At 36.7% G+C, this 25,102-nt stretch overlaps 1 protein-coding gene and 1 long non-coding RNA gene across 5 annotated transcripts in view; one reads left to right on the top strand and one right to left on the bottom strand.

Annotated features, from left to right (window-relative positions):
- Nucleotides 1-25,102, top strand: part of MEI4 (meiotic double-stranded break formation protein 4) — a 145,332-nt gene that overhangs the window by 56,073 nt on the left and 64,157 nt on the right. For all 4 annotated transcript variants that reach the window (XM_039379137.1, XM_039379135.1, XM_039379136.1 and 1 more), the window contains 2 exons: nt 9,065-9,316; nt 21,215-21,750. In XM_039379137.1, coding sequence (XP_039235071.1) covers nt 9,065-9,316; nt 21,215-21,750 — 788 coding nt within the window. The remainder of the gene's footprint in view (nt 1-9,064; nt 9,317-21,214; nt 21,751-25,102) is intronic.
- LOC120322815 lies at nt 19,496-20,981 on the bottom strand. The gene is made up of 2 exons (XR_005562741.1): nt 20,579-20,981; nt 19,496-19,669 (listed from the first exon to the last, which is right to left on the bottom strand). It is a non-coding gene; the product is annotated as an uncharacterized LOC120322815 (long non-coding RNA).

The following is a 25,102-nucleotide window of genomic DNA, read 5'->3' as shown; positions in this document are numbered from 1 at the left end:
ATTTATTCAGATTCCTAGTTTTTTGATTTGTTACAGGTCTGAATTTTTTTTTGTGTTCATTTCACCCAAATCACAAGTAAGAACACTGTATTGTTGTGTATGGGATAGATTCTGGGATTCAATTAGTGGTGTTAGTGCTCTGCTTGTTAAAAAAAGGTTGCATGAATATGCAAGTATGACAGAATAGTAAAGAGTTATCGAAGTTGCCAGTATTTTTACCTGAAACTGAATATTTCTAATGTCAGTGAATTCAAATGATTGTGTCTGATCACCCCATCCTTTGAAACTGAGAAATCATAGTGCGTCATCTCTTGCATTTTTCTCAGTGGCTGATGGAAGAAAGCAATGATTAATTTTGTCTTACCACTGAATACCCTGGGTTGGAAGGACCTTGGAGATCATCTGGTTCCAACCCCCCTGCCATGGGCAGGGACACCTTACACTAGACTGGGCTGCTCAAAGCCCCATCCAGCCTGGCTTTGAACACTTCCAGTGCAGCTCCTCACTAGCAGAGCATGAGGCACTAAGAAGTCCATGACTTAGGGTAAACAGTCCATAGCAACAGCCAAAACATCAGGGTGTTATCAACATTATTCTCATAATAAATCCAAAAGACACACCACTATACCAGCTATTAATAACTGGTGTATCTATATATATATATATATATATATATATATATATATATATATATATATAAAAATGTCCCAGCTGAAACTAGGACAGGCATCCTCAACTTCTCTGGGCAACACTTTCCAGTATCTCACCACCCTCACAGTAAAGAATTTCTTCCTAATATCTAATATAAATCTACCCTCTTTCAGTTTAAAGCCATTCCCCCTTTTCCTATCACTACATGCTCTTGTAAAAGGTCCCTCTCCAGTTTTCCTGTAGGCCCCCTTTAGGTACTGGAAGGCTGCTATAAGGTCTCCCTGGAGCCTTCTCTTCTCTAGGCTGAACAACCCCAATACTCTCAACCTGTCTTCATAGGAGAGGTGCTCCAGCCCTCTGACCATCTTTGTGACTCAGACGTTTTTTCAATTTGAATAGACTATTAATTGAGCTGAATTAAAGTGTAAAAAGTACTTGTCTATGGACTTGGCTACAAATGCTTGGGCAAGTGCCTTCAGTGGTTCACTATCTTTTACAATCTCTAGTGCTTCATAAATTCTTATTTATGCACTACATATTCAAATGGGGCTATGGTTATGTCAGTATCTGTAGTATATATAAGGCTTCGTTCTTTATTGTGTACTGTATGCTTTTTAGAGAGCTAGATTCCTAGAATCTTTTTCTTGTTTTCTAGTACAAACATTTCCTTTCTTTTGAACAATCTCATCTTTCATTCTGCCAATATTAAATTTCTGTCAGAAACCCAAGAACAAGGTTTTCTAAGTACGATGGATGCTTTCTGGAAGCGTACTTGAATGAAACTTGTTCACTGAAAGATACTGGTCTTTTAAAAATTTAGGGAAACCAACCTTTTCGGGTAAAGGCTGAAAGTGTGAAACTGAAAAGAAAAATGGTGATATTTTAGTCACTAGCCTCTGTATAATCCTCCAAACTCTTGATAATTGTCTTTTTTTTGAACTCTGCTTTGAAATTCTACATTGAAAAGCTAATGCAGTCTTTGTAATAAGAAAATCTTGGAGAGATATGGCTGCTTTCTTGTTGTAACTTAGCATTATATAAAGGCTGTGATTGTTTTCCACAGTCCAAAATGGTAACTGTAAATTTATACTTTATGTAATTATTGCTACCAAATATGAAACTTTGTAAAAGAGTAAGGGTCTGAATTTCATGGTCTGTCTCTTAAAGCTGCAATGAAAAGTATATCCTCAATTCCTAAACGGAGTGGATTTACACTCAGCTGACTAAACGATCGCAATTTTGTTTTGGTAGGGGATGAAATCTGTGCTGACATAAGAATAGATAAATTTGTACCATTGAGTTATACTTTAATTTCTGAACAGTAGGTTTTATAGAATAAATTCCCTTTTCTGGAAATACTTTCATGTCTTTGGTAGTCAAAATAGTAAAGAGATACATGGTAATGGTAGTGTGTGCCAGATCAATTAGATGTTGTTGTAAGTGGCGCATAAAAAAAGCCTGTTGGAGGAGAAAAAAGAGTGCAAAGGGAAGAACTCTCAGCTTCTAGGGAGAACATATACACAATTTTAAACTTCCAGAAAACTCAGGCTTATATTAGAGTTTTTGAATGATCTCACTGAAGAGTGATGCACAGAAACTTTGAGGGGCTGAACTGATTGTTTTATGCTCGTATAATTTTGGGCATACTTGACGTTCCTCCTGTTTTACTTTGCACCTGTCTGCTATTTTGTTTGTGCATTGAAAATGTTTATATGTTTACAAAGTTATTCTTTCAAACTTTTTTCCATGATTTTTGGAGTTTCTTCTAGAAAGCTTTTTTTTTCCCCCAGAAATATTCAAAAGGTGGTGGTTTTGGCCTTGCAGAATTTTTCCTGTTAGTTAGGCACTTAAATAGTTTTTTGAAGGTCTCAGCTTTAGCTGCCTGTGGTGCAGCAACTCATCTCACTGAAGTTAGCTGTCCACAGTGCATGTGTGCATCTGATCTAGTCATCTGAACACTCTGTGTAGTCTGTGAAGAGAAACAAATGGTTCTGGGTCACGACTTAACTTCACCACACAGTAGATGTACAAATAACTTGGCGTATTTTTAATGTTCGAAATCTCTGTTTCTGCCCACTGATAATAAAGGAAGTCTAGGCAGCTGTAGCCTTCTAAATTGTAATCTCTGTTAAGAGAAGATGAATCCTACCTCTAAAATGTTACTGAAATACTGAGGGATTATGCTTGTTTATGTTCTTAAATTCTCTGAAACGGTTATAATTGGGAAATGTTAATAAGCTCTAAAATATTTTTTCAATGCATTCATGTTATTTGGTTTTGGAGAATTTGTAAAACTTTTAGAAACTAAAATTATTTAGAAATTAAATAGTTTGAAGAAAAAATCATGCTACATTTAAATCAAGTTTTCACATGCTTTTAAGTATTTATTATTTTCAATATTATTTCAGCATTTTGAGCCATTAAAAATATGCTGGAGTTATTGTTTAGGCTTGTTTTAGGAAAAGCAAGTTCTTTGCTCAGTGAGTATGTCCACATTACATAACTTTGTGTGTTACGAGAATAGGTTGTTTAAAAATGGCACTGTGTATATTAAACCACAGCTGTGGTTTAATATACATTTTTACAATAAAAGCTGCTTAATTGGAACACAAGGAATACTTTGGTTCATCTTGATTATGCAGCTGTCCCATTATCATTGTTTATTATATACATGGATGACGGTATTATGCTAGACATACCAATTAAATCAAGTTTATTTTATTGTTGCTTAATGTTATGGCCTTATGTGTCTGCAGCTCAGCCCAGTTCCACTGGAGCACTTGCAGGGTTTTGTGCTCCATCATAGTGAGTCAGTATCTTGATTTCTCTTGTGTAAAGCAGAATGAGGTTACAGAGATGTGGGGAATTTTGTCACCTTTGTTTGCACTGTATAATTGACAGACTAGTTAAAGTAAAAATCATGGCAACAAGTCAATTTTTCCTTTTATATTTGTACCTTTAAGGACAGACCAAACACTTAAATTTAGAAGGAAAAGCATTTCTTTTTAATATTTAGGACTGTCTGAAGATTTTTAGCTGTGTAGTAGTGATGAATGACAATTTATTTCTGTCCTGACAAATTCTCTTATTTTCAAATAAAAATTTCAAATGTGAAGAAAACTGAGCCCTTGAATGGCCTGGAAGTTAAGTGAGTTACAGTCCATTTCATGTCTTATACTATTAATTTTTTAAATTATTTTTTAAATTCAGATTATAGTGATCTGTGTCCTCTTGAAAGCAATAAGGTTTTGTCGATAACATTTGCAGCAGTTTCTTCCATTATTAGCCATGAATTTCATGGACAAACTTAGAAATCATGCCTAAGGTCTGCAATTCTTTGACATTAATGAGTATTACTCCAATGTTGAAATATTTCAAACAAGTTTAGGCTTTGGTTTTATGTTGAGGTACCTTATAATTTTAAATCATAACATAATTTAACCATCTCCCCCCTGTTTCTCTGTGACTTGCCTGTTTCCAATATCAGTCAGAAAACTGTGTACCCCTCAGAAAGGTAAATTATCTAAAATTCACCTCTCTTCCCCATAAAGACCCGTGAAAAATTTCTTAAAAGCTCTAGAGCTGAGGATTCACCTGTGCCAACTGAGTAGCTCATCCTTTGATGTCTTGGTGCAGCATATATTGTGGCTCCTCATGGTAGAGAAATCCAGAACTGCTGAGGAGCTCCAGTGGACATAGGCCCAGGAGCTGGGGTAGGCTCATCCCAAGATCACTGGACTGCCATTTTGATCTGACTGCAAACTCAACTGCACCTTTTTCTAGGTTAATCCTTTCTGGGAGACCAATTACTCTAGTTCACATGTGTTAATGCAAAGAAAAATGAAGGGATCATCCCCGCACTTCAGTTAAAGAGAGAAAATTATTCTTATCCTTGTCAGCCTGCGTTGACTCTAGTGCATTCTGGCATGGGGGAAAAAAAAGAAAACAACAAAAAGTGTGCACTCAGGGGCTGAGTTGTTCAGTTTTATGTAGTTAACAGTGGAGAAAAAAAATAGAAACATTGAAGTAAGAGGTGGAAAATCGTCTTCTGACAGCTGGGAGAGTGGAGAGTGCTAGGGGAGGAGTGGATGCCTTTATGCCAGTAGCGGGCTCAGGGAATTGTCCTTGTTTTTTGAAGATGTCACGTGTTTGACCTCAGCTTCCAGACTTTGACAAGAAGTAATTGGTATGAAAGTGGGGACCACTAACTAGCAAGGTGCAGTCCTTTTGCGGCAGTGCAGGTCCTATTTTTGGAAATAGGAGATTTTTAGGTTGTTAAAACTACTCTAATGAATGGCTTAAGTTTAGATGCAAGTTTCACGGCTTTAGTGAATGTTTTCTTTTTTTTTTATAATAATGACTGATTTGAATTCTTTATGTTTTTTAACAATAATGTGAAACCTTTCTCCTTTGGAATGGAGTTAAATATATGAAGTTCACACTGAGAAGAAAACAAACCAAAACTGTGACCATCTGAAACTAGTGGGGTGGGCTTTTTTTTTCTGATTACTTCTTCTTCACATGTTTCAGACCATGTAAAAAACAAGGTGGGACTTACCAGAAGTTTATATCAAAGGTCCTCAAAGAATCTTACACTACATCTCAATTCCCCTTGGTTATGTAACACAGAGCTGTAAAGGACAGTTCATGGCTTATTTTCTAATTATTTCTGCAGGTGAATAGTTGCTCAGCTGCTTTCCATGGTTAGGATCTCAGCAGGGCTGTGGGTCCTACAGGAGGATTAGAAGGCTGGAGACAGGGAGATCTCTCTCTCTGGTGTTGGAAATCTGGGGACCAGGTCCTGTTTGACAGTGATGTCAACCCATCAGGTCCTCTGAGGGCACTTCCAGTTTGTGGACTGGGGGGGTTGCATAGGGAACCTGTCACCAGATGGTATCTGTGCTGTGCCCTGCTTCTGGCAGAGTTTGCAAGGGGTTAATGGTTCTCTCCTTAACCCTCAGTAAGCACACAAATAGAGCTTTGTGTATAAGTACTTATTCCCACTGAGTAACACTCAGTATCAGATATGTTTTGGAGGATAATTCTTGATCCTTTTGATTCCTGTCGTACATATTTTGGCATTAGCAGGACTAGACTAGTGACTTCTTTCTGCTCTTGGCTTGATACTATTCCCAATCAAGGAAGGTTTTTGGTTTGGTCTAAAACTTTTTTTTCTACCTAAGCATTGGTGTAATTTCTATGTTGATAGGAGCAAAAATATTATTGATAAAACTCTGTAGCTGCCAATATGCTTTTAGTGGAATGTATTTACATTTGGTGGTGCAGCACTTCCTGAGAGCAACAGATTGCTGTGCAATTTTTGCTAATGCATGGTTGGCCAGCATCCCTCTATTTCTAACAGCATCATCCGGTGTGTTATTTTCTAGAGGACTTTTACAGTGGTTTCTGAGAGAGCAGTTGTCCTTTTAGGGAACAGTGAAAAACCTGAATCAGCCTGTAGAACTCCTGCTTTTTGTTAAACAAGCTTCTCTTTTCATGATCATAAAGGCAGCAAAGAGAGATGGTGACAGTGACAGAAAGGAGGTGAGAGAGCTGTATGTTCTCCATAAAATCTTTGAGAAATCTACTCTTTCTGGAAATATGCAGGAATATTGCTATTTTTCATTAATTATCTGGTTTTAGACAAGAGATTTTTAAAATTCTGAAAGAATAACTTCTCCAAAAAATGCTTTGATTGTGTCTTGTTTCTAAGGAGAACCAGTTTTGTGATCTGTCCTGCTTTTTTTTTTTTTTTTAACGGCATCTTTACAAGTAATTATTCTAGAAAAGTAGTTATTCTTTTTTTCCAGAGTAAAAATATCTCCTTTAAATCATTCAGTGTAACACACTCATACTGCAGGAGTCTGTATAAGATGTTAGAGGAAAAGGCCTTCCTCAAAATCCAAAGTAATTATTAACTAAATTCTATTAACTAATATTTATTAACTAGTCATTAACTAAATGTATGTCCTGAGTGTTAAGGTGGAGTGCTATTTGAAATTTTAAGGATTGTGATTTAAAGCTAAATTAGGTGGTAAGACACAATGGTTCTTATTTGTGATTTATTAGGAATACATCTCCTTTAGAAAATGGTATTTTAGAATGTTGTGGGTGAAATATCCCTTTGCTTGTCTGTGCTGTGTTATTACCTTGAGCACTAAGGTTTTTTTATGTTTAAAACACAGTAGTCCCTTTTTAAAACAAAGTAAAAAAATGCCTCTCTATATTTTGGTGATAAGTGGTGAAAAAATGCTATCAAAGTAGTATTTCATACTTTTCACTGTAGCATAGTGGTAATATATCAGTGGCCAGACAGCTAACTTCGTGGGTTTGTTTGTTGGGTTTTTTTTGTAATAATATGTAAGTGGAAATAAACAGAGTACCATAGATAAGAAGGTATTGGCGGTGACTTTGATGATAAAAGGCGCCCAGGCACTCATGACATGCTGATATTAAATGCCATTCTCTGTCCCATACTAGAATGTTGGGCCTTCTGCAACTTCCCTAAAGGTAATTTAAAGGAGAATGCCAATACTGACAAAGCATGTTTTGAAGCAGAAAATAAATCTTTATTTGTCCTTAAAAGGAAGATGAATCAGAAAGCTTTTGCAAAGCAGTCTCTGGAGATACCAAAATGTTAAACCACTAGTGAAAGCCTTTTGTAAGACATCTTTCTGTGTGCCCTAATTTATGGCTCTGCTCTGCACAGGAACTTTATAAAAATGGAACTTGCCAGACACTGTTTGAGTAGTATCTGGGTGCAGCTTCTATTTAGAAGATGAGATAAATTGGGAAGCACCTTTGTGGTTCAAAGCTGAATATTTTGAATACCGTACTGTTACTATTTACTCTTCTTTCAGTGTGGTTCCATGTATTTCATTTTATTCACAGCTTTGAAGGCAGTTCAATTAATTGCATGGTTCTGTATTTGTAAACATTTCCTTTGATGTCTAAGGTAAACAAGAGTCCTACACCAGTTAGTTGTCCCACAGGGGTGCTAATCCTTTGAGGATGAGAGAATTCTGCTTTTCCCTGGAATTCTTAGATATCAATTGAAAAGTTTTGTGAAATAAATTTTTTGTAAGAAATTTTGCAAAAGGTACCATTTAATGTATAACTGCTTTAAGTAGTGAGCATATATAGTATAGTTCAGTTTGAGCATTTCAGAAGTATTTGCAAGGTGAAGGAAATATTTAAAAGGCAGCGCTTTCTGTAAGTGCCCCTGATGGATAAATGAATATATGATGATTTATGACTTACTATCCAAAGTTGAGGAGAACCAAAGGGAGAAATCAGCTTAGTGATAGCAGATGATCTGGTGAAAGAACGACCTAAAATACCTTATTCAAACCTGTACTGTGACTATTTCAGAGCTACTCAACACGACATTATAGTGCTAAGCATGCAGTTTTGTTGGATAACAAGAAAAAAATAGTATTTTGATAAATGTTTAGATGTCAAGGCCAGGACAAAAGTGTAGGAAGTGATTTTTATTATTATTATTATTATTATTATTATTATTATTAGTCTGGGAGTAGTATTTTTTCAAGAAAAAATACATTAAACAACTGAATTAAATTGATGTAGAATTAGGAAAAAACAAGCAATTAGATAGGCTGGGTTTTTTTAGTTATTTTTAATTTATTTTTTTTACCTTTTTTGTTCCCAAGTCCTGTGCTGTTGCCCATGACATAATCATCTAGTTAAATATTTTCTTTTTCTGACTCCTAAAGTGCCTTTTGCCCCATCCTCATTGTTTGTACCAGACCTGATGAAACTGTCTTCTTCACTGACCTTACTAGCCACTTACATCACCTTGCAGCTGTCTACATAGACCTTTTTGCAGGCTTGAGGCTTAATGGAGACTTAGAACTTCCAAGGGCAGCGGTACCAGGTGTCCAAAATCAGAGACTGCCTCAAAGCTTTATCTTTTGAGCACTGTAAACTCATGGTAAAAAATTATATGTATTGTGTTTAAGTGTAAATAATCCCCCTGTGATTTCTTTAGTCATGGGCTTAGGGTTTTTTTTGGTAAGGAGGAGGGGGTGTCAAAGGTTTTTTTTGAGGTTAGTCTTTTTAGTGTCTTCATCTTTGTTTTAGTCGAGATAGCATTTGAATTTAAAATTTTGCTAGAATAAGCCTATTTGAAGTGCGTGCTATTTCCACAATTATTTTCAAACATTGCCTCAATTTTATTTTTATAGCCGGAGTGCAGCTCATGTATGTTTTATTCTCACATTGTGCACAGATGCTTGTATTTCTACTCTTCTCCTTGATGATTTAGGAATGCACTAGAAACAAAAGAATTGGTCTCACTGTTAAATAGTTTTCAAAGTCAAGAAAATACTGTGCATAATTTCCTTAAAGGAGTCATAGTGAAGTAATGTTTTTGTTTTCTATTTTTCTAATGCAGTACAAATCAAAGATGGAAGAGAAAATCAAATTTGGTATTTGAAAATATCAAAACTAGCATTGGCTTTTGCAATTATCCACTCGAAACCACCAGGGAAGAGTTCCAAAGAATATACTGAGCATCTTGCCAAAACTGTATCTGAACGAGATTTTGGATGGAAGTGGAAAGTTGAAGTGCTGGAAGCTGAAGTTCTTCGATTAAGACAAGAACTTCTTTTGAACCGGATCTGTCCAAGATTCTGCTTGGAAAATAGTAAGTTTCTCAAATAATTTCTGACAATGTTTCAGTAGCAGGGAACCAAATAGCTTTCATGTTGCCTGTAGCATTTCTTTTGCCTAGATATGAGAGTCTTCAGTGTACAGCTTTCTGTTTTTTCCCAAAGCTCTGAAGTAGTGGAACACTTAATTAATTTTTAATGGGATTGTGCTTGAGAATTTGGTCCTTAAGCAGAATTTACATATTTAACCCTCAGAATCAATATGTATTATACAGAATAATTGCAGCAAAAATTGTCAATACTAAATGTTACTCTATAACCTTGGAGATACTAGTTTGTAAGAATATTGATGTACCCTATTTATATTTGCATCTTGCATATTTTTTAATGACTTTACAGATGTTTAAAATCTGAATTTAAGCCTAATGTGTTGGAAGTGCTAATCCCTAATATGTATAACAGGAAGGTTGGGCAGGCAAAAGACTGTATGTCTGCTGATTCTCTTAATGTATTGAGACTCTGGATGGGTGAATGGGGTTTTTTATGGCATATGATAAAATATTGTGAGTCTGATATTGTAGGAATCAGGAAGGAGGCTGTTAGTTAAAGAAGATGAAAAAAAAAATAAAACTAAAACAGATTGGGTTCAAACAGCACTGTTTCTCTAACTCGTGCATGTGGAGTGAGTCATGCTTGCTCCAAGAGATCAGTGGCACAGAGTGAGCTTGGAAATCAGGCAGTGGAGAATGTCTCCAGGTCCTGGGAAGATGTTTCCCTGGGAGAAGGAGGTCAAAATGCTCTGGGCTGAAAGAGAGAGTTTGCTGTTGAGGGGATCACTAAAATCAAGTTGAATAGTTGATTTATGACTTGAGATTTTTAGAAGTTTCCCTCATAGAAAACTTGATGAGGCTTTACCACGCTGCTTTTGTACTGAAACAGTGACTTCTTTATTGCCTTGTGAGATTTCTAGTTTCTAACTTTGACTGACGGGGGGATGCATTATTAGACTTTAGCTAGAAGCTCTAATGATTTATTTATTTAATTTTTATAATAGGCTTTTCTCTCTAGAGAAGTGATTTAATGACTGTTCATACTTACTTATTGTTTATGTGTCAGTTCTCTGCAACCTGTTCCAAACATGAAGTCTAAGAGTAAAAGTAGCTTTTAGAGAGATTTCAGGAGAGATTTATTAACATCTGATGTCTGATGAGGATATTCTAATTGTGGATTAAGCAGAACATAGTAAACACTAATCGATTAGCAAAACATAGCAAATAAAACCAATTCATCTGCAACTTCTGTGTCCTAAGTCTTGCTTTTGAAAGATTCTTTAAATTTTAGTTGTGAGAAGGATAGAGAAAAGCAACCATCCCAGGCAGATAACACCCCTTGCAAAGGTGGTTAATTTTCATTGCCCTAGTCACAGTGAAGTTTGTTCACAGATATGAAATGTGTTAAATCTTTTGTAATTTTAGATGTCTACAGCTACACTAAATTTCTGCGCTTTCTTCTTTACCTGTACAGGGAAATAGCATGCTTACTCTGCAGTCTATGGTTCACTTGACCCATTGCAATGTTCACTAATATGGATGTGGGGAATTGTCTCGAAAATTCAATCTGCATTCTGCTAGTGGTAGTCTGACTAGCTTAGAAAAAGTGCTATGATTCCCAAATCACTTAAGTAAGCTGCTCTTCATGGATAGCTTTTTTAATTTTTCAAGGTCTCAACATATCTGACCAAGTCTAGTTTTTTAGTGAAGCCAAACTTTAATTTCAGTCTATTTTTAGCTAATGGACTCATAAATAGTAGAGATGAGTATCTGTTGTCCATAATCCTTCTATATTTCTTGATTTCTCTGGAGTTCAAAACCAGCACCTGACTGATCTGAAAGATTAGTGTGTAGCTGCTTTTTCCTTGGAATGTTTATTTTTGTGACTACAGTGTTTATAAACCTGTTAGACAGAAAACCTCTTGACATATGAAATATCTGTGGGAGTTCACATCAACCCCAGCTGTATCACACACTGTCCGAGAAAAGTAGGGCATAGTCTTCCCCTTCAGTTTCTCTTAACCACTTGAGTGTAAGAGCACGAAAATATGTGGAAAATCTGAACTGAATAGATTTCTTCATGCACGTTTTCCTTAGCTTTGAAAGGACACTTTCAGATTCTTGGAGTGTAACTTTGAGATGGCCATTTTTTTTTATGATGTTTTGTTCTTTTGGCTCTTTGGGTTTTTTTCTTCTTTAATTTTGGTATGGCATGTGATCTCTTTTGATAATGGATTTGAGCCATATGTTATTTTGGAAAGAGGATTTTTGTCATCAGATGTAACTGCTTAGTGGGCATTCATGATTACAGTGACATTGGAGACAAATGCCTGGTCTCTTGCTTTTTGAGTAAAGTGAGATTGTTACTGATACCAGATGGGCTATCTGTTGGTGAGATCTATGCATTCCTCTGGTGATCAAGTTGTTGATATATATTAATAGTAGAACACCTGTGGTTATTATATATAGGAAGATGGTCGTAGGAGCAAAGCCTTCCTGAAATAGGGGCCACTACACCACTGACATCTTTTGCTGCAGGGAAAATAAAAAAATCCTTTCTTGTGTGTTGTGCCAGTTTTGAGATTTTTTCAAGCTCATGGAGATTAGAAGCTAGAGGTGGTTACTGCTGAGATATGGAGGCACCAGGAGCTTGAATCTAAGTTGAGAAAAAAAGTGGTAGAAGTACTGTTTCATCCTATTCACTTGAAAGCTACTGTGGATCCATCAAGCCATTTGTATATTTTTTTGTTGATGGTATACATAGCCCGAGTCTACCACCTAATATCACACCAGAGACATGCTCTTTAGGGATGAGGATAGCTCATTCTGAGTACCAAATAATCTGCTGATATCATGGATCCTTTTCCTCCTCTACTCATTTCTCCAGCCTCATTTTTGGAGTTGGTGTTCTGCTTAAAATAACGCAGCCTCTTAAAATGGTTTCAAACCCTCAGCTTTTATGTGGCTTTCTTGCATTTTGTTTAACAACCCTGTAGATAAAAGAATGCCTGGGTTTCACAAAATCCACTAACAGAAAATCTCTTGCAGTAAGGATAACATATTGCGTTTGTTTCTGCTGGTCCCTCTTCAGAATTGAAGAGTTTGAGTCCTTCAGCCAAGGTTCACTTTGCAGCTGTATCTTCCCTGCTCTGCATTCTGAGTGTGAGAGCCTTCCTCTCCCACCTGCTGTTTGTAATAATAATAGTAGGTCTTTTCAGAGGCTTCAGGAATGATTAGAGACTGCCCACGGAGTTTTATTTCCCTGATGTGAGAAATTTGTGAGCTCTTTGAAGCTGTGATACCTGTTTTCCCTCTCCACATAAAGTTGCACACAGCATGGATGTGCAAACACATGAAGGAGAAAGAACAAAGAATGCATTTTTTAAAGATATGTTGTCTAAATTATTTTTGTCCCATCTGAACAGTTCTTCGTTCTCAGAGACCCTTAAAAAGTTAAAGGTGCCTAACTTAGGGGGAGGAGCATGCTTTGCTGCAAGTAAACTGTTCGGTGGTGTGAGCTGTTACAGTTTAATGTGTTTATAAAATTGCTGTAGTGTATATTCAATGACTGTGCTGTGTCTGCAAGTTCCTGTTCCGTTGCCTTTCTGAATACAAGGACTCTATTCCTTGGTGGTGCTTTTGGCTGTACGTCAATCATCATCATCTGAGGAGGAGAAGCAAATCTTTTTGTAATTATCTGTTCATTATTTTTCACCTTGACAGTATTGTCCTGACAGCTATGCCCATGAATAGAAAAAAAGTCAAATTTCATATTAAATCAAAGTTTCCAGCCTTTCTTTGATTCAGATTGAAAGTTCACAGTAAGGAGGATAGAAACTTCTTGGTGTTATTCCAAGAATAAGTATATAAAGTATTTGAGCCTTCTGTTGTCACTTTGCTTTGGGAGCTACATGAAAAGATAAAGGGTCTTACAAAGCACTGATAAATTGATAGATTCATGGATTGAAGCACCTGTCCTCTAAGACAAATTCCTTCACTGTTATCAGCTCATAAAATCAATGATCATATTGTTTCTTGGCAGGCTCTTTTAAAGAGCTCTGAAAAGCCTGCAGCTGTTACTCCAACTTAAGAAGGCATAAATGCAGTACTCTACACTTTTTTTTGCCAAGTACATATTTTAAGACTGACAATTTAAAAGGTAGATATTTATTGCCTTGGTTGGTTTCAGCTGATGCTCTTGAAGGGTTCCAAATCAATTATCCAGGGTATATGTTTGGCAAAACTTGTATCAGTGTGTGTTCTCCCTTCCTTAGCTTCACCTTCAGTCTTGGTTCATGTTATTCCCTTCTTATGCAGTGGGTAGACATAAAATGTCTGAACTGCTTGCTCCTCTAATTGAAATAAAAATCAGATTCTTTCCACACTGTCCCTTTCTAGAATTAGTTTAGTCTTCCTTTTATAGATAATTTACAGCAGAACTTCATCTGCCATGCCCTGAAGTCCCCTCCTGTTCTCAGCCTCAACAGTAGCGTGTGGCTGCCAATCCACCCTACTGTAGCATGTCTGTGTGTTTAGGGAAACTTTGAGTCAGAATGTGATTAATGTGAATGTCTGATATTTAACTGTACCCTGAGGCTGTGTTCGACCTTGCAGGATATTCTATTTCCTGTGTCAAAGAAGCAACTTGTATCTCTTTTGGGAATAAATATAATAAGAACCAGGAAAAAAAAAAAATTGTATCTTCTGCTTCATTCCTTAACTTGGTGTGTTCCTTGAGGCATTTAGTTGTATACATGGAAAAAGGGAGCAACTTCCTTTGCAGATTAGTATGAATGAAGACACTTCAGTCTCCTTTTTTCTTACTTCAGACTTCTCAGACTTCCTGTGTAAGTAGAAGCATACAGAACTGGAACCAACCCACTCAACAGCTGAAGTAAAACTGATTATAAACAATACCCAACTCCAGTTTACCAGCAGCCTTGGTTTGGGTCATAGAATTCAGCCTTCCCTTCCCTTTCTGTTTCCCTGTAAGTCATGGCTTGGGTATTTCTTGCTCAATGGAAAGAGGTGGAAACTCTGGATGCTCATCTTAAAGCCCCAGCATTTCCTTGGTGGGCAAAGACAGGATCAGATAAGTTCTGCTTTGATGGTGGCAGGAAAAGTGATGGCCAAATCTTTTCTGACTAATTTGATTTCAAATTTCTGAAAGGGCAAAACTCTCCATCATGACTTAATGTAATTTGTGATGCTTCCTCTGCCTCCTTACATTAAAAGGAGTGGCGAGAGAACATAATTGATGATAGATTTTGTTTAAGCTCATTTTCAAAGAGAAACCAATCAGATAAATTCAGAAAGGTCAGACCAAAACATGCAGATTCCTTAGTGAATATGTTATCTGCAGCCTCATAAAGAAGTCTTCCTTGTTAGTGGAGATAGCAGCAGTCCAAATCTAGCTGAATAATAATAACACATTAATCTATTAGGAGAAATTATTTCCCCCTCCAGAGGGAAATAGTGTGAAATGTTTATGTCTGCTGTGAGTAGCACTTAGCAACAATTTTAGTTCCTATGGCGTGGTAGTAAGGTGGAGGACTATAGACTGGAATTGCCAAGTTACCATGGTATGTTTACATAAAAGCTATTTCTTCAAGTCAGTATGTTTGAATGAGCTGCTGTTACAGATTGCTGTGTCCTGTCAGCACTTTCTCTCCCCTGGTATTTGGCAGAAAGCAAAAAATTCAAAAGCACGACAGTTGCAGAGGAATTGTCAGCCCCTGAGCGGTACCTTTGACTTCTTCCTTTGTATGCCTTCCAAGGTGAGAGGATTCTCCGTTGGGCAGCAGTCACACTTAGTTTGGTGTTGCCATGGAAAACGGTTCTGATTATTTTTGTCTGGTGCTTAGGGATGTGATGTTTCTGCATAAAGACATTCTTCCTCCCTACATCTGCCTTTCCTCTCCCTCTCCGACAAAAAAAGAGTATCCTTCTCTCCATACAGATCTATAAGGGCAGCCCAGTGTGTCATCTCAACATTTTTTTCTCTAAGGCATCATGGGTGTCAGACAGACAGTACTTAAAAAATGAACTATCATTTGACATCTAAAGTGTACTAATGTACTCCCGTGCTTCTACCAGTGGAAATAATGCAAGTAGGCAGCATTGCAAGGAATGTCTCACAACCTAAAAAGTATTTTATTTTTTATGAGGAGAGCAGAGAATTGCGAACAGATCTGTGAGATGGCAAAAATGAAGTTAAATTGTGTTTAGTACAGATTTATAGGAATATGGCTCTTGCAATATGATGATGAGATAAATCTGTTCTCCATAATTGTAGTGACACAATGGGGAACTTTATGAAAGCTGAGGCCTTTTCAGGATAATTAAATAAGTTAATTTGCAATCTGGAGAAAGCACCAGCTGGAGTGTAATGATTCATTGAAATCTCAGAGTACTGCTCCTTCCATGGATAACAGGTCTGTTTTGGTTGTGGAAACTTTCTCCCTTTGAAAGCAGATGCTTTCTATCTTATCCATTGGCATTGCTACAGCTGTTCTAAGCACATACTTAGGGTAAAGGGACCCAAGAAGCATCCTTTTCTTTCCAGATTTCTGTGTAAGGAACCCATTCAGAGGCAAAACCAACCCAATTGTCCCCACAAGAGGAAATGTTTGTTATTATTTTATTAATTGCCTGTATAGATCAAGTTCCTCATAAGATGAATGGTGATTATTGAGAATAAGGTTCATAAAAGCAAGTGGGTTCATAATATAGTATAGATTAATTTCTTTTCTTCTGGGTAACAATGGTAGTTTTGGGGAAAAATAAACGTATATGGTAAAAACAGGTTAAGAAGTGTGGCCATGGCAATTAGGATCCTCTCGCTGATAAGTCTACTGTAGGAAGCTAAGGATCAGTCAAATTTTTCACTGGAAATACAGAATCACAGAATGATTGACACTGGAAGGGACCACTGAAGTTCATCTTGTCCAAGTCCCTTGTCAAGCATGGCCACCTAGAGCCAGTTGTGCAGGACACAGCTGTGTCCAGGCAGCTTCTGAATGTCCCTGTGAATGGAGGTTTCACAACCTCTTTGGGCAGCCTTAAGCTAACTCAAGCTTAGAATCTCAGTTCCTCAAGCAAATCTTTGTTTGTGTCCTTGTGTATATATGAAGAGAAAAACTAAGTATTTATACCATGTTATGTTCAAGAAAAGAGGGTTTTTTTAGGAAGGAATACTCTAGCTGATTTCTTAAGGAGTCCACCTCATTTCAACCTTCATTTCATCCATGTCATTGGCTGATACTTCATGTCTCTTAGCAAAGCTCAGTTTGTTTTGCAATGTGAAGCATTTTTAATAAGACATAATATTTCCAGTTCAGTACCACCAGTTCAGACCTGCAGTCTATAGGTAACATTAATTCACTTAATATCTTGAAATATCCCCTATCTAGCTTAGAAATCAAATTTCAGTCATGTCATTGAGATGGTCAATATTGTAAAGATTGTCAGATCTTTTGTCATACTGCTTGATAAGCATTAACTGACCCAGACCTGTGTTTGTCTCCTGATTATTTATCCTTTCATATCTTTACTGCAAGTATTCTTTATTTGACTTGAACTACAAAAGACTTGTGCTGTCATCTACAGAAATCCCCTAAAATGAATGTTTATATCCTCAAAATCCTTCTCAGTTCTTACTGAATTCTAAACATTTAGATGCTTTATGTTAGCAAAATCCTTAGCAAATTGAAGTATATGCTTCTAAGCCTTCAGAGAAGCATTTATGCCCTGACATTGAACAATCCATTGAGAATTTTAGATACGCAATCCTATATTCATTTCTGTGAAATTATTCCTAAATGGGATAAAGTATGTCAGCATGCACCTTAGCATAAAAAAGTATAAAAAAGCACCCTAGATTTAAACAGAGGATATTTTTTTTCTAAGGTGGTTATAAAAAAACATGGAAATGCGGATGAAAAGTGTGGGATACATGGCTTCTAAAATTTCTTCTTGGAGAATCCTAGGATCTTTTTATTATTTTTTCATTATTATTTCAGAATAATGAAAACAGAAGTTTGGCTTGGTTCCAGGTCAGGACAACAATGGTGTGCCAAATATATGGCACACCATTGGGTTTGGGTTGGGTTAGGGGGGGCTGTTTTTTTTTTTTCAACCAGCCAGCTCTGTTAGTAATGAAAACAGCAGAATAGAGACGTTTACATATGAAGAAAAGGCATGTGGGTTTTTTAATAAGAGAATAAACCTGATTCATTGTTCATATAAAGTGCACTTCAAACAAACCAATCAATGAAGATTAAATGAGGAGTAACCGATAGTCCTGAAAAATGCAGAAGTGGACATAATTTCACTTAGGTTTTCATTTCCTTTTAGAGGTTATTGACTGAACACCTCCTTGGAAAGCAGAATACAGTATCATCAAAGAGGTTTCCAAGATTGTCTCATTTTTAATTGTCTCTTTCTTTTAGAAATGGAACTGAGCCTATCGAGTTTTAAGAGAACTTTAAATGTCTAATGTCGTTGTTTTTGATTTTCAAGTGATAATCCATGCATATGCTCACACAGTGAGAGAGTATTAACAATGTCTAATGCTTGAAACGGAAGTAATTTTTTCTTTGCAGAATTCAGATAATGTATTCACTTTGTTTCTTGCCTCTGCCACCTTCAAGCCTGTTTTCTGTTCTACAGTCCCTGTTGGTGGTGGAGCTGCAGATATATTAAGTTTTTCAAAAGACTGGAAGACCATTTTATCATTTTACAACAAGTTCATCAGCTGAGGACCCTTCTTCAGTTTTTAAATGTTGAACTACATATGGCATGTGACCTTCCTCATTCAAATGCTGTCTGGTCTGTGGCAGTACACAGGTGTCTAAGAAAGCATCTTTCACCACCCCTGCTCCTGCTACAGGCTGCCTCTCAACCCACATTAGGTATGAGAGAATGCATTTGGGAGATGGGGTTGATTTTGGTGTTTGCCAGAGCTCTGCTTCCTCACAACTAGCTGAAGACTCCCCATTCTCTAATCATAAGGCTGCTTGGCACCTCACTGCCCCGACAAAAGCCTCTGTGTTTTGTGGTCCCACTGCAGAATGTACATGTGAGTTCTAGTGCCTACACACCTTGCTGACAGACCGTACACAGTTTGCAAGTCACTCCCCTGTCCCTTAATGATTTCTGGTTTTCAGACCATAGTCTTTCTGCAGTGGTGAGTATATTTAGAGGGATGTCAGTTCTTCAGCCTTTGCACCCCAAGGCTCTTCTTGTGACCATATCTTGCTTTGCTTCGGGCTCAGGATCTTGCTTGTTTTTTCAGCTCAGAATCTTACAGTAGTAAGGAGCTAAAGTCCTAAACAGGAATTAAGAGTTTAAATATTTCCTTAATCTTATGTGACATATTTAAGAAGGCTGCAAAATTGCTCATGACCAGAGATTTAATTACTTATATAAAGGCATTGTAAAATTTTGTGATCAGTTTACATACACTAAATTTTCACATTTCTTGTTCCAATATATTTTTAGTCAAATGTTCTTGAAATTACTGTTTAAAGATTCTTGTTAGTGTGAGGCAAGCTTAATGCTGTTTGTTGGGGTTTTTTTCTATACTTGATAACCACATGGTGTGAATGTCAAGACTGCTTTCTTCTTTAAATAATAGGTCAGTACAAAGTGATTAGTTTAGCTTCTTTCAAGAAATAAATTATAAGCTATTTCTAGGCATTTTGAGGGAAATAATAAGTATCACCTGGTGGGTTATTTATTTGTCTTTTTTTAAAGATAACTACCATCTCCCCAAATGACTAGAACATATAAACGAGTAAACATTTTTAAAGCATTTTGTCTTACTCATTTAACTGGGAATATGCTGATATTGGGGACTGTAACACGGTTTTCTGGAAGCTCATCATGGGACAGGAGTTTGATATGTCAGTGAATAGAAACCCAAGTGTAAATGCAACATTGTCTCCTGCTGGACGGAGTGTTTCATTGAACATGGTATCTCTTTTATTTGACAGCAGCTCAAGTTTGGTTCCTGTGGATATTGCTGTACTATCCTTCCATTTTTCTTCTCTTTTCTTCTCCTTTCTTTCACCTCTGCTATTTTTTTTCCTTCCACAAGAGAATCAGTGAACATACATATGGATTTTTTGCACGTAGTTCTTGCTTTCTTCTTTTGACTTCTGGCATTATATCCGCATGAGCAATTTTCACGTTGCCCCGTGGGATTAAGAACAGGAATAAAATACCCTCATAGTGGAACTCATAGTAGATGGATTCCCTAGAAGGGCTTATTTTCCTTAAATGACACCAAAACCAACTTTCAGGTTTTTTCTTCTGGAATGTGTTTTGCTCAAAACCCTAGGGAGAGAAGATATGAGAGGTTGGTGCATGTTCATGGGAAGCATGCTTTGCTTCTTTGCTTGCTTTCCAAGTTTGGGCATGCAGGGCATTTGGAAACAGTGTTATTCTGTAAAATGCTAGGCTGGCCTTAAAAGTCCAGCTTTTCCTATGTCCTGGAAAAAGCAGTTGATTTCCCTACAGCTGGCCCTTTCATTTTGAGTCAATTGTTACGAATCCTGTGCAGTTTGAATACGTCTGAATGTTAAAGGCATGAAATTCAACAATAAATAAATAAACCATGTTTCCAGTTTTGATCTTGGTAGCAGTACTGTCATTGGATGATCTGGTATGTTTTCAGGGACTAAAGTAATGGTCAGAGTTCAATTTGAAATTGTAAATTTAGTGAAGTCTGTATAAAAATTTTTGAGTAGTGTTTTATTAGCGCACAGAACACTCTGGATTGCTGTGTTAAAAATGCTTTCTTTAACTTGCTATGAAATGAAACATTTATTTCCTTTTAGGCCAAACCAACTATAAGCTCTTTTATTAATTTAAGAATGCAAAGAGAGAGGAGTATGGTATTGCTTTGGATCCTTGTGGAAAATATGAAGAGTATATAGAAGTTTTTTAAGAGAGGAGAAGCAATTTGTGGCTGTACCCTGGTAAGCAGAGCAGAACCAGATGGGGTTCTAGCTTTGCCTCGTGGCATCAAGATGCTTATGTGCACTGGTCTTCCACTTCACTGCTCTTGCTTGTTTTGTGTGATCTTTTTGCATAGGTTGCATGTAGAACAGGTGTCTGTTGTCACCTAGTACTGTGTTTATGCCAAGAGGTACTGTCTTAAATGTATTTAATGTGAGAAATGGGATGAAAGAGATTCTACAGTAGTACACAAAAGTAATTTATTGGTGTGAATGCAATGCATACCTTCTGTAATATAGTTTGGCTGTCTTTGAAGAAGATGAGATGAGATAGATGGTGACTGGAGAAGCTTTTGATTCTGAATGTTTTTCTCTGTTAAATAATAAAAAAAATCAAGTGTAATGTTCTGTTCAGCTTTGACTCTGTTAGAATTCCTTACCTGACTGGGGAGAAAGAGTACACATAAAGGAGAATATCTTATTTGATGCAATTATAGTAACAGACCTTCACTGTCTTTTAAAAGCAGTCAGAGTTCTTGAGAGTAAAAGTAGTGAAAACGTTTGGGGCACCAGAAATTTACATGCATTTTCTTCCCTGGGAATTAATGGGAGTATAGATATTCACTTAAATTGTTTGTCTTATATCTACCTAAATTATATATGTGAAAACTTAAAATTCCTGATAGTTTGAAACTCAAAATTGCTGTAAGCATAAAACACCTTGTTCACAAATAGACACTACCTTGTGAAAGTTTTGACTTTAATTTAAAAATATCATCTTCTTTGACAGCTAAATTCTAGTCATGGGAAGTTCTTGGGGAGCAAAATACACATGTAATATGTGATTTTTGCCCGAAAGCACCTTCCATAAGCATACATAATGAAACATTGCACAAATGTAACTTTCACCTTTGCGTTTCAGGAAAACCAGGTACCTCTGCTGAAACTCTTCTGAATCAAGAATCTATAAACCCTACGAATTACTCAAGCCAGCTAGAAGACTCTGGATGTGATGTCTCTAATGACTCTGCATTTGATTCTTTAGGCATAGCTTCAGATTTTCACCAATCTGAGCATAATGTCAAAGTTCCCCCATTGAATCTTTGCCATAGTAGCAAGGAGCAATCTCTGACTGCTCCAGTACAGTTTTTGCAACATTTGCTTGAAATAAGAAAACTGTCAGAAGGAGGAATTCTTCAAGCAGATTTCTCAGAGCTTGAGAATGATTCTTTCACCATATGCAATTCAGTGTCTCAGTTACTTGATGGACTGACCATTTTTTACAACAGTCCTAAATTTCCAGTTTCGAATTTTCTTACTGAAGCAGTTTGTGTTTTGGTCAGTTTAATAACTGATACTAAACTATCTAATCATGTTTTAAAAAAGTGTTTCAAGAAGCTGGAAGAATTTAAGAAAAATCTAATTCAAATTATTTTAAGAAACAGCAGTGTCAATAGGGTAAGTTTAAAATATCTTCCATCTTTCCTACCCCACTTCAGTATAATGGAATATTCTCCTAGTTTTATGCACTTCTTAAATATCGGTTTGCCTTATTATATTTCGAAGAATACCACTTTGAGATTTTTGTGATTGTACTTTTTTGTGATAGGGGCAATAAATGCTCTAAAGCATTTGAAACAGTTCTTGTTCATGCATGCAAGAAGTTCTATCCTGTTCCTGAGTATAGGTCTTTTAAGAACGGATAAAAAGGCAGTTAAAAGCAACTTTATAGAAAATATGAGAGAAAACCACATTGTTTCTCTTGCTGAAGATATATTGTAGATATTCACAAAGTAACGAATATACAATTATTTTTATTCTTTTTTGACCACCTAGATAAAATAGGTTGGTTTACTGCAGAAGGTCTGTCACTCTCTAGATATTTGCAAATTTCTGTTTTAAAAATAGATCAGCAAATGAGTGAAGAATTCAGAAATAGCACGTCTCCAGCACAAACAGTAAATAGCACTGCCTTGCATTTTGTTTGTACACATCAGTCAGTGCTGTTCCATGCACCATCTCGTTAGTTTCCTCATTCAGCTGAAATATGCCCGGCCTGTCTTCATAAGATGCCCCATAAGTAGTGGATTCCGTTGCCTGTCTTAGGATTTTTGGTTTTCATTCTGACTTTTAGAGTAACGTGGAACAGACATGATGGTGGTATTGTTTGAGACTTAGATGTACCAATTTAGTGTCCCCATGTATGCAACTGCACTATCATTATACTAAATGAGAATCCTCTATAATCCTTGGAACCTAAAGAACGCTGACGAGGTACTAGGTGCCTATTTTAAGGTGAGCTCCAAAGTTGTCTTTAGACATGTGCTGCATGTGTGGATGGATGTACCCATTTGCCTTAATTTGATATGAATCCCACTATGTATTGACTATTTACCCCAGAACAGAAACATCAAACAAACATTATTACCAAATTAAGAGGGAGTTGGCTGGGAAGGATATACCTGTATTTTGGTTAGAAAGCATTCAGAATTAAATCCTTCCAGGACTACAGCCTTGTGTCTCTAATACCAGAATGCGTTCCATTTCAGTGTCACCACAGTGTGATACTTAGTTTTTAGTTAGAGGTGTCCCTGGCCAGTATTTTGAAAGAATGTGTCTTTACCTTCTATTTGTGTGGCATCAGGAATGGAGTCATACAGGTGTGACTCCTTTTATTTTTTTGTGCGATCACTAGATACAGAACAAAGAGAGTTTGAGCAGTCCTTCATTGAGGACTTCTTCATAGTTGATGATGTCCAGTGTTTCCACCCTTTCCCTTCTTCTGCCCTAATGGGAAGTCAATAAATAATTAAAGCAATGTTAATTGTAGGAGAGCAATCAAGAGGTTATCCGGAGAGGGATTATTTGTTGATTGGAGGAACCTGGCAAAGTTTAAGTTAAGTGAGAGAAAATATCCTGATAGATCAGGGATGTTTCAACTCTGCAAAATGCTTTTTTAAATCATTTGGAGTATGTCCACGTAATTTGAAAGTGGTATATTTTCTCTGAATAACTTCACTAAAACAGATGGCTTTTTATGCGATGCATTATATCTTGCTTCCACCAAAATATTAACAGTCATATTAACAGTCATTACTATGGGCAGCCATTACCTGAATCAAACAGTTGAGTTTAAAATTGTATAAACCAATTAGTAAGGTATAATTGTGGAGGTTCCAGATTTCTAGGGGAACAGGAAAAAAGTTGTGCGTAGTAATTGCAATGTTTATAAAGATTAGTTGAAAAATCCTTTTAGAGGTTTGCTTTTCTTTAAACTGAATTGAATATGGAAATAAATACGCAGAATTCAGAATTAGTAGTATTAGTTGTATAAATAATTCTTCATATGCTGTGTACCAAATATCTCCCAGGGACCCTTTATACTTCAGTTTTAATCATCACTGTTTACTCAAGTGGTGATTGAACTGTCAAGATTATATGTTTAAAATAAAATTACCATTAATTACAAGGCTGTCATCTGGAAAGAGTGGCAAGCTGTGTGAATTTCAGTTCCAGGAAGATGCCTAAATCCCTCCACTATAAAAATATTAAGAATTTTGTTGTATCTAATCTTACTGCCAGAAAGCATTTGTATAGACAGCCATCGATACAGCTGTATAGTATTTGACACAACTTTACCATCCTCACCTATAAAACTGGGACAAAGGGCTGTGAGAAACACCTTCAAAAAGTGAACAAAGAGCAAAGGAGCTGTGGATTACACTTAATGCCTCATCTTCAAAAACAGTCTCAGCATTTTTCAGAGCAAGTTAAATAACTTAAAAAAACTTTGAGAATTGGAAAAGAGATAATTATCTCTGCATTAGATGTAAAGGAGGAAAAACAGTAGCAGAATTACTTGCTGTAATCCTATTGTTTGAGATGTTTCTAATTATAAAGCATTGGAAGCTGTAGGAACAAGCAAAGACATGTACTCAGAAATTTTTTTTCTGGATTCAGTTGCCTAAAGCCGTGCACTTTGGATACAGTTTTTGGCCTGAAACCCCAAATTGACATGAGTATAGGAAGGACAAAACAGTAAGTCTATCAATTAAGGTATGTGAGGTAAAATAAAAGGTAATATTACTTAAAATATAAAAATTATTTAAATCAAAAAACTTCAAGTAGCCTCTTTCCTTTCAAATGGACTCTACTACCTTCAAATGGACTCTACAAAACATGGGAAAACATTTCCCATGGAAAACTCTGGTAGAAGCTATGGTATGTAATTACAGCTCCTAACAAATTACTTTGTCACTTCTCCTTCAGAGAGGAAGCACTAGAACATTTTTTTCCTTAATCTACCCATTTGGAATTTGACAACACCTATCTCCATCCACCTCCACAGGGACATAGCAAATGTGCATTTCTCCTGCTTCTGATTACATCACTCACTCACTGATAGTGAAAGGTGCCTGTTCTGCTGAGGTTTGTCTCTGTTGTCCAGGACGTATTGAACAGGGGATCATTTCTCCTATACCAGAAAAATGCAAGTCAGAGGCATTGGGGATTCCCAACTTGCTGTGCTGCTTAGAATAGCATATGTGGTTTATATTTCTGGTGAAGGTTTTGCACAGCTCGTGACAGTAGGGCACTTCAGAGAGAACATCCTGGAGCCTGCCTGGAAGCCTGCTGTGGTGAATCTGGGCTGGCTGTAGTTTCATAGTGTATAGAATTAGCTTTAGAAGTCAAATCCATACAACAGAAATTAAGGCGTTTCATACATGTCATCTTTGCATCTCTTGTATATACAGCTATATGAAACTTCAAGACAGTTATTGTTAAGGAATCCAGAGTCTCATTTGTTACT

The sequence above is a fragment of the Pipra filicauda genome, unplaced genomic scaffold, assembly GCF_003945595.2.
Source record: "Pipra filicauda isolate LSUMZ 115617 unplaced genomic scaffold, ASM394559v2 scaffold157_size4220110_pilon, whole genome shotgun sequence".
Lineage (NCBI taxonomy): Eukaryota > Metazoa > Chordata > Aves > Passeriformes > Pipridae > Pipra > Pipra filicauda.
The sequence above is the reverse complement of the archived record's forward strand: the minus strand, read 5'-3'. Positions and strand labels throughout refer to the sequence as shown.